This window comes from Clarias gariepinus, chromosome 1 (assembly GCF_024256425.1).
Source record: "Clarias gariepinus isolate MV-2021 ecotype Netherlands chromosome 1, CGAR_prim_01v2, whole genome shotgun sequence".
In the NCBI taxonomy this organism is placed as follows: Eukaryota; Metazoa; Chordata; class Actinopteri; order Siluriformes; family Clariidae; genus Clarias; species Clarias gariepinus.
The window spans coordinates 45,159,931-45,170,250 of NC_071100.1; the positions used below are offsets into that span (position 1 = coordinate 45,159,931).

Sequence of the window (10,320 nt, forward strand, 5' to 3'; positions counted from 1 at the left end):
TAATGACAAAGTCAATAACTGGTGTGATGACCCTTTGCTTATCTCAGGTACAATTTGTGCAGTTTTAAAAGGCTTTTTAATTATTTTTTCTAAACACCAAAAGCTTTCTTTCTCTTTTGCTGCTTTCTTTACTGGCCTAGAAATATTTTTCTGTATAATAATAATAATAATAATAATAATAATTATTATTATTATTATTATTATTATTATTGTTGTTGTTATTAATAATTAAAATTTTTAATTAATAATTAATTAAAATTAATTAATTTATTTAATTAATAATTAATTAAAATTAAGTAATTAATTTATTTTGGGGTGGTGGTGGAATACTAACGTTTTGAAATCAGAATAATAAAATAAAATTAAAATGTAAATTATTATTTTATTTGTTACATACACAATACAATATGCAGTGAAATGCTTAAACGACTGCACATAAATATTAAATAAAATATAGAAAATAACTTAGGAAAGAAAAATATATCTATAGAAGATAAGACAAAATATATAGTGTAAGAAAAATATAAGAAAAACGAGCTGTACAAATACGCAATATAAAGAAAAACCCAGCTGTACAAATATGAAAAAATACATTATTTTCTGTACAATATAGAAAAATGTCTTATGTGCAACAAGCAAAAAATTAAATAGAAATATGTACTGTATAAATGTGCACAAATGTGCAGGTGTGCAGTGTTCATTAGTGTCCAGAATGAGGGCAAAGATGTGCATAATGTGCAAAAAAAAAATCATAAACTAAACATGTATCTGTTTGTACAAAACAAACAAAGAAAGAAACTAACAAAAAAGTGGGTGCAGTACACTATTGTACATTTCAGTTTTATATTTTTTTATGCAGTAAATAAGTATAACTGAAAAGAAAAACAATATAATAAATATAAATGAAAAAAATATATAATAAATATAACAAAAAATATATATGTACAGTATATATATATATATATATATATATATATATATATATAAATATATAATAAATATAACAAAAAAAAAGAATTTAATGGTTTGGAGCAAAGGTTGAGGGAAAAATTGTGGTCTACTGTACTGTATATGGCGTATTGACCTCAAGCATGTCATAATGCGATATGATTTTCATTAGCAGTTTTCATACAGTTTAAAAAGTCTTGTATCGGTGCAACAGGATGTGAAGTACATGAAGAATATATCGTTTAATTATACACTCTCTGGACAGTTTATTAGGTACACCTTGCCAGTACCTAATTCTTTTTGTATTTAGAACTGCCTTTGTGACATAAATTCAACAAGGTTCTGGGAACATTCCTTAAAGATTTTGGTACTTATTGACATGATCGCATCATGCAATCACTGCAGATTTCTTGTCTCCACATCCATGATGCAAACCTTCCATTCCACCGCATCCCAGAGGTGCTCTGGTGACTGTGGAGACCACCTGAGTACAGTAACCTCATTGTCATGTTTAAAAAAACAGTTTGAACCAGTTTGTCATGTTATTCTTTGGTCATAATGGGATGGATATGGTCAGCAACAGTACTCAGTTAGGCTGTGGCATTTAAACCACGCTCAAGTCATACAGTACTAAGGACCCAAAGTGTGCTAAGACAAAAAAAATCCCCAAACCATTACACCAGCAGCAGCAGCAGCAGCAGCTTGAACCGTTGATACAAGGCAGGATGGATCCACGCTTTCATGTTATTTACACCAAATACTGACTCTATCATCCGAATGTCACAGCAGAATGCTGGAAAACAACCAGGCAATGTTTTTGCAATCTTGTGTTCACCAGCTTTGGTGAGCCCATGCGAATTATAGCCTCAATTCGGCACCTGGCGTGGTCTTCTGCTGCTAGCCTGTCTGCTTCAAGGTTTGACATGTTCTGTGTTCGAAGATGCTCTTCAGCTTTGGTTGAAACGAGATGTTATTTGAGTTACTGTTGCCTTTCTATCAGTTCCCAGCAGTCTGGTCATTCTCCTCTGACCTCCGGCATCAACAAGGCGTTTTCACCCGGAGAACTGGTGCTCACTGGATATTTTCTCTTTTTCGGAGCATTCTCTGTAAACCTTAGGGATGGACACAGTAGATCACAGTAATCACGGTAGAGCAGCAGTTTCACCGATGACCACATCACGTTCAAAGACAGTTAAATAACACTTCTTCCCTGTTCTGATGCTCAGTTTGAACTTCAGCAGGCCGTCTTGACCGTGCCTAAATTGGAGTAGATTGATTTGTTGCCATGTGGTTGCCTGATTAGAAATTTGTTGAATCAGTTGAATAGCTGTACATTATGAACACCAGTGTGTTAAGTACCTGAAGTACTGAATAAAAAGCTCCTTTTATCTGCTAAAGTTTTCTTACGCAAAGTAAGGATTTCTTCTCGCAGTACCTGGGAACCTACACAGTATCTTTACGTTTTTATATGTTTGTGCACTATAAATGTGTACGTGTTTGTTTATACGTTGGAATAAAGTCCGAACCAAAAGCCGAATGTGTGGCGCTGAATGTTAATGTGAGGAGGCTTTTGTAGGCATACTTTCTCAGGCTCAGAAGCGATCCATTAAGCCCAAGTCTATGACAGGCTCATATTGTCCAAGACAACCGAGCACAAGCTATTTATTTGATATGACAGGCATTAATCTGGAATGGGAGAAATGATTGAAGATCTTCTCAAGTCTAAATTTGTAAAAAATGTCACACTCTGGCAGCACCCCAACCCTCATACTCTGTGTGGACGTTTGGGTTACAGCCGACTCTCCTTATGCCAATATGTGCTCGGTCTTGGTGACCTGGTACGCATATTGATTTCCCACTGGCCCGGCCAAATCATTAAGTTAGGGGCTAGAGACGTCGTACATTGCCGAATAGCTTTAGAGATTGAACTGCATCTTGGAATAGTCGCACTGCATCTGTCTACCACATTTTATATATATGTGAATATGCGTATCTTATATGGTCAAAGTCCACTGCATGGTCAATTGACAAGAATAATTCATACTGCTGAAATCAGGAAACACAAAACAAAGATGCTCAAAGGAAACATGGGGTTAATACAGAACAGGTTAACACAACTGGTTACAGATCAGTCGTACAGTTGGCATAGAGTAAGAACTAAAACCCGAAACGAGAAGCATGTGACATCCTTTGTTATGAGTGATGCAAAAGGTGGAATCCATTGCACGGAATATCTTAAAAACAAACACAATGCTTTTCCATTCTCTGACATCAGATAACCCGAGCCAGGTTTCCCGAGTACTGGTTGCCATAGAGACACTAGACCTGAATGACAATGCTCCAGAGCTGGATCGACAATACACGACAGCCATGTGTGACTCCGCCTCCATCGGACAGGTGAGTAGAATGGTCGAATCTTAAAACATTAGCTCTTAGATTAGTTAGAAAAAAGGCTGGCTGTTGTTGTAACACTATATGCGAAAATGACTAACATTTTATTTTTATTACAGCGGTATCCCAGCATACGAACTTTTGTATTGCGAAAATTTGTATTGCAAAACACATTTTTCCATAGGAAATAATGTAAATGCAGATAATCCATTCCAGTCACTCACAACACCGTACCAATATCACCAATTTCCAAAACCTGTAATCATATTTGTGCATGCTAAAAAGTTTCGTATGCCGAGACAAATTTTTCGACAAATTTCATTTCTTAACGTGAAAAGTTGTGGGGCGGGGCGTTTATATGTCGAGGTTATAAACCTGTCTTCACTTAAGTTACATACATTATGGTGGAAGATGTTTTCATCCACACAATTAACCGTAACCTGTAGCTCTCACTGTCCAACACCTTCCAGGGTCCAGAATTCATTTCTTGTCTAGTCTTCTTGGTGTGTACCAGCAGGTCTTGATCTCCCTCATCTTCCTTTAAGTTTAAATCCTTCTTTTTCTCTTCTAATGTCAGCCGTTAGATAAGTCTCTCCCTTGATTTTATCAGCTATTATGATTATTAGAACATCCAGAGTGTGACTTGAATATCCGACCCTTGTTCCGTACACCATAATGTTTTTATTTAACTTTTAAACCAGATCTCTTCAACCATCTCGCTGTTTGCCTTCTCACCCCCCCCCCACCCCCCAAACTAATTGAATAGCTATTCCACTGTTTGTTTGTGATTTGCCGCTCGTCTCACTGTGTCATGATATTTTCCCACATGTTTAGTTTTTAATTGGGTCTCCATGCCCATCTGCTCCAATTTCTCAACACATGTCTCTTCTCAGACATTTAATCTGCGCTCGTTTCTCGAGCTCTTTCCCGACTTCTAACCGGAGCCAGACTAGACAGGAACATTTTACGGACTTCGGGATGTACCGAGCTGCTAATGTGACTCGACAGTCTCTTAATCTTCATGCATTATGTAAAACACACACTTTCACACACACACACACATGCACAAAAAAAAGGCTTCCCCTGGCACAGTGCAACTGTCCTGCCAGCACTTGCTTCTGAACCACTTTACACTCGTTTTTCTATCCAGTGTATCCCTGAGGTGTGAGGAAAGATCCTTGATGCAAGATGTTGATGGTTATTTCAAGCCTAAGTGCGTCTGTTGGGCTGGAGGTATTCTTATCCCTATGGTAAACTTGGGATGTGTGTATACTGTATATACAGTAGGTACTTTAACATGATCAGTACGTCATTACAGTAAGTGATTGATTCATTCATTAATTGATTTATTGGTTCATTATAAATAACCGATCCCATTAACACTTGGGATTAAACGGGAGTTCATGAGATGCGATGCCAGCCTATTTCTGTACAGAATCACACACCCATGCACACACTCATTACTCACACCCAGGGACAATTTCACATAAGCAGTCCACCTGCCAGGATGATTTTGATAGGTGAGAGGAATCCAGAACTCCAGAATGCACACCTTGTAAAAACACAGCACAAACAGGATCAAACCAGCGACCCTGGACAGCATTGATGTCGCCCTGGAGTTAATCATCACATATACAGAACTTTACATTATGTTATCTTTTTGTTTGTGGAAATACATTGATTGATTTATGAGGATTAATGCCGGCATCTGGCTTTAATATCTCTCTTTTTACCTTCATCAAGTGTTTGACATTTACAAAAAAACCTCAAGCACAGTACAGTGATGAGACTCTTAACCTCAGTAAAACATTCGAATGGTGCAAACATTTTAAAGAAGGCAGAACGTACGTGAATGACGATCCTGTCTGAGATGCATCTGTACTGTACTGTATGTGGGAACTGTACACACCAACAGGAACTTGGCTGCGAGGTATTACCTCGTCCCACTTACAGTCCTGACCTTGCTCCAAGCCAGTTTCAGATGGTTTAAAGGAGTGTATTCAAGGTGTTTCTGGGAGGCCATCATTTCAGACAAGAAGCAAGAAGTCCAGGTCGCCTTGTACCTTCAGGGTCCGGGTTCAAATCCCGGTTCTCGATTCCCGTCTCTGTGTGCACGTTGGTGGGTTTCCTCCGGGTACGCCGGTTTCCTCCCACAGTCCCAAGACATGCAGATTAGGCTAATTGGCGTTCAAACATTGCCTGTAGTGTATGTGTGTGTACCCTGCGATGGATTGGCACCTTGTGTCTCCTGGGATAGGCTCCAGTTCCTCGTGACCCTGAATACAGAATAAAGCGGTATAGATGATGAGTGAGTGACAGAGAGCAAGGACTCATAACAGCGTTCTGCTATTCTGTACAATCAAAAGTCCCGGTTTGACTTATATATAGATTATATATTATTCTTTTTTATTTATTGCTTGCTTGCTTCACTGCCTTTCTTTGCCATGTGTTCCCTCTCAGGTGGTGCAGGTGTTGAGAGCGATTGATAGAGACGAGGGAGGGAACGACAGCACAGTCTACTTCAACATCCCTCCGGAGTCCAGCGCCGCACTCAACTTCAGCATTAGAGAGAGCGGAGGTGTGCCGTTGTTTTTCGCCCCGTCTATTACTCCAGCTCTCCCACTCTTCCCTGCTGTTTTTTTTTTCTCTTTCACTCCCTATCTCTTTTCCAGTTTCTCTTCTCTGTCTTCTCTGTCTTTTATACTGTATATATAATTCAGTCTGCTTTTCTGTTTGCCGCATTGTCTCCGCTTCTCCCGTCATCATTCGTGTCTCCGGCTTCTTTGTGCACTGCTACTTTGTTTGTCTTCGCTTCTGCCTGCCACATATATCTTCTCTCGGCGCTTAGAGAGGATACGCTCTGGCATTCTCTATAGCATTCAAACTCAATGGTGTGGACAAATGTAGTCCCAGAAGCAATGGAATTAAACTTCACTTGAATGATTTCAGTGGAATTAAATGTCTATCAGGGTTTGAGCTTAAAGCCATTTTCCTGCCCTTAAAAAAAAAAAAAATCTAACCATCTATCTATCTCTCCATTTCCTCTTCCCTCTTTCTTGTTTGTCTGTTTTTCTCCAGGTCCCACCGCAAGCCTGGTCCTAGTCTCGCCGTTACAGGCGCTCTCCCGCTCTTCGACGTCCTCTCTGACTCTTCATGTTCCTCTGGTCCTCAGGGACGTGTCGTCGGGTCTGACGAGCACAGCGACCGTCACGGTCTCGGTGTGTCCCTGTTTGCGAGGAGGCGCACGAGCTGGGGAGAAGGAGAAGCAGAGTGACGCGGAGTGGGATAGGGAAACCGTGTGCCTACCCCAGCACTCCTCGCTGCCTTCTCCGGGTCTCAGCACAGCGGCCCTGCTGGCAATTTTAGCATGCGGGGCGACGCTTTTGGGTATGACCATGGAAAAGATCATGTAATGACTAGTCATTTGTCTGCGCGTCAGTCTGAGTGCTTCTTGTTCTAATGGCCTGTTGGAATCATTTTCTCTTTGGAGCACCCTGCAATTTTATTGAAAAAAAAAAACATATCAAACTACAGACAGTATGTCTTCCATTTTACAAATGACAAAAAAAAAAAAAACTGATTCCTCTTCCATTTCCATTTCCCTTTTTCTTTCTCTTTAGCTGTCAGCGCTCTGTCTCTGTCCCTGCGCAGACAAAAAAGGGACTCGCTTTCTCCTCTTGAGGAAGACGATGTCAGGGAGAACATCATCACGTACGACGACGAGGGAGGCGGTGAAGCCGACACCGCTGCCTTCGACATCACTGCGCTCCAGAGCGCCCCCCACAGCGCTCGCAGGGGATACCGAACCTTAGACAGTAGGAACATGTGAGTCATGGCCGGCTGAATTCATTCGCATTATTCGTCCTCTTCCTTAGTTGTGCACTTCGCTAGCAAATACTGTATGTTATTTATGTCAGGATAATATTTGAGCTAACACTACAACCTGTTTCTGTTTTGCCCAATCAGACGCCTCTCCCAGCGTGGCCAGGATAAATCACGGACCTACAGTAGCTGGGCTCAGTCCGGAGCTATGGACACTGGACAGTACCCGAGCCAGACACCTCTTTATGGTCGCTTGTGTTACAGCAGCCAGACCCTCCCTGTACTACGGCGGTCGCAGGGTCCGTACGACCCCGGCCTGACCGAACTGGGATACCGGTTTTCCAGTGGCCAGCCGGATCACTCCCTTGTAATCCATAACCAAGGTGCCATGGTGGGGCCTCTGGAACCAGGAGCTCTGTATGTGGGACCCAGTGAGGTGGGAAATAGCTTTAGAGAGGGAACTGCGTCCCAGGAGGGAGCCGCTGCATCCGAAGAGGGAACGCCACAGAAAAACGATACCAAGGAAGATTCGGGCAGTGATGCCCAGCAGAGCCAGGATCTAAACTGGGTAAAGACATTAATCTCCTTTTTTGGAATAAACAGCCTGCTTGTTTCGTTTTGAGTTGTACACTGATTTTTACATTGACATTTAAAGAGTGAAAATCTCCCCTGGACACCTTGAATATTAATGCGCTCTAACAGTTTAATTACTAGTGCTCTATTTTCACTTAAGCCCCAGTTGGCACCAGTTGGAATTAATGTCTAGCTAAAACAAAACAGCAATGCAGCAGCGCTCCGGTCCTTTAATCTGTCCAACCTCCGACCTTTGGTCAACACCACCGTCATGTTGTACATCGCTTACTAAACACGCCATCTTCATCCTGTCTTTGACCCTGAGCGCTTCCTGTGTCCGCTGTTTCTACACTGGCTTTCTCATTAGCTGCCAGAAGCACTTGCTGTTTTCTTTTAAGCCACTACCACTACCAGTCAAACCCTTCCCTTTGTCGCCTGTTAAAGGTCATAGCAAATGCGCTAACGACGTCTATCTGTGACATGGCATGGAAACACAGCACCAGAATCATTAACACATCACACCTGTTTTAATATAAAGATATTTATAGTGTTTCAGGGTTAATGTTTTCTTCTATGCAATCGATTTACATTTAGGAAACATATATAAAGAGGAAAAAGTCAATAATTTCATCAACAATGTATTTTTTTATGGTGAGTAAAATATAGTATTTTTTTAAAAATGTAAAAGCAAGATTAAACTGAAAGCCAATGGAAATTGATTGGCGTGCAAACAAAAAATGAGAAGATAGTAGCAATGACAATGTGCTCTTATGTACCGTCTCATATCGTATTTCAATTTACAGAGCTCTCTTAAGCTCTTCAGTTAATCTCTGCTACAGCTTTTCTACTCATCTAAAAGTCCGCCTTTAAGGATTGCGTTGTAGCAGCTGTGCTTTTCGTATACACATGTTTGTTTGCACCTGTTTGGATTAACTATTAGTCTCTCTTCTTTCTTTTACACTCCTCATCTTAAAAAAAAAAACTACCCACGTTTCTTCCTTTTCCTCTCCATTCTCCTTCCTTTAGAAACATAAGCTCATCCTGACCCACTTTAACCTTCCTGGTCCTCCCCATCTCCAACAGGTGCAGTCAGATTCGGCTCCAAGGGAACTGGTGCTGACTCGCTCAGGCTCGCTGGCCAGGCCTGGAGTTTCAGGTGGCTGGTTGTGTGATTCAGCAACGCTGCCCATGGCAGGACGGCGCTCCTCACGTGCTGGGCTCTCACCAAAAAAGAGTGCAGCTGGTTCCGCAGATGGCGCAGATGGAGCAAACAATGGCATGCAATCTGTCGGACGCAATTTCACCACCGGCCTGCAGGGGGAGCAACAGAAGGACTACACGGGCAGCCTGAGCCGAGGAGGATTGGAAATGGGAAGTAGTTTTGTGGTAGCAAGACCAGAAGGGGGGATTCCACTGTGCGTCCCAGAGGAAACAGGTTTTATGGCTGACTGGCGGGAACGGGTGGGTGTCGGGGCTTACACCCTGGGCAGGAGGGATATGATGCCTCAGCTGCTGCCATACCCTGGGCAGGGCCGAGGGGCATTCGGAGGGATCCTGGGATATGGAGGAGCATGGCCAACAGCGCCTGAAGCAGCAGGAAGGGGCGTGCAAGGAGGAGGGGGCCAGTCCCTGGCCTTGAGAGTCGGCGAGTTCCTGCGACTACGCCTCGCGCAGGTGACCTTCGATCCGACGCAGCCGCCGTATGACTCGGTGCAAGTGTACGGCCTCGAAGGCACAGGGTCGCGTGCTGGCTCGCTCAGCTCCCTGGAGAGCGAAGGAGAGAAGGAGGGCAACAAGGAGGAGTGGGGCGGTGGGCTGGAGGAGTGGGGCCCGCGGTTCCACAAACTAGCCCAACTCTTCCAGGAAAGGGAGAAAGAGATAGAGGATGACAAAGAGAGCAAGCCAGAGACACCAAGGAAACTAAACGATAAGGGAAAACTGGAGAGAGAGGAGCAGTCTGAGGATGAGAGAAGGGACAAAGACTGAAAGGTGGAGGTGAGAACGGTGTAAGGGTTATGGGTTATGGGGGGATAAGTAATCGCCAACCAAGTAATAGACAGAGAGAGAGAGAAAGAGAGGATGATTGGAACAGACATGCAAAACAAACGTGGCCTAAATAGAGACAGAGAGAGAGAGAGAGAGAGAGGTTGAAGCAATTTAAAGCAATATGTGTTAAAAAAAAAAAAAAAGCATAACAGTGAGCACAGAAAGAGAGACAGGAAATGGTTTGTTTCTCTTTAGAGTGTTTACCATTCTCTAAGTGTTTCAGGCAGGGGTGGGGAAAATGCCCATATAACCTTTTATATTCACAGACTGATAGAGCGAGTGAGTGTGTGTATGTGTGTGTGTGAGAGAAAGAGAGGGAGAGAGAGCTGCAGGTGAATTCAGTTATGTGTTTGGGGCAATGTGCAAGACAATAAACTGCCAGGGAGTCTGTAAAAAAAAAAAAGAGAAAAGAAAAAAAGAAAAGGAAAGTAGGCTATCATACCACAACTGATAAATACAAAGGATTCAATAAAGGTGAGAGATAAAGGTTTGCACTAAAAGTGCCGAAGTAATTCAGTCTGTTTGTGGTGTTGGCCAAAT

The 10,320-nt window shown here is 42.4% G+C and overlaps 1 protein-coding gene across 1 annotated transcript in view; it reads left to right on the plus strand.

The window, feature by feature from the left end:
• The window catches only part of LOC128522673 (cadherin-24), an 87,551-nt gene extending 77,499 nt beyond the window's left edge, over positions 1–10,052 (plus strand). The window contains exons 8-13 of the mRNA XM_053495623.1: positions 3,224–3,345; positions 5,800–5,917; positions 6,418–6,726; positions 6,960–7,164; positions 7,306–7,729; positions 8,818–10,052. Coding sequence (XP_053351598.1) covers positions 3,224–3,345; positions 5,800–5,917; positions 6,418–6,726; positions 6,960–7,164; positions 7,306–7,729; positions 8,818–9,720 — 2,081 coding nt within the window. The 3' untranslated portion in view covers positions 9,721–10,052. The remainder of the gene's footprint in view (positions 1–3,223; positions 3,346–5,799; positions 5,918–6,417; positions 6,727–6,959; positions 7,165–7,305; positions 7,730–8,817) is intronic.
• The last annotated feature ends 268 nt before the right edge of the window (positions 10,053–10,320 follow it).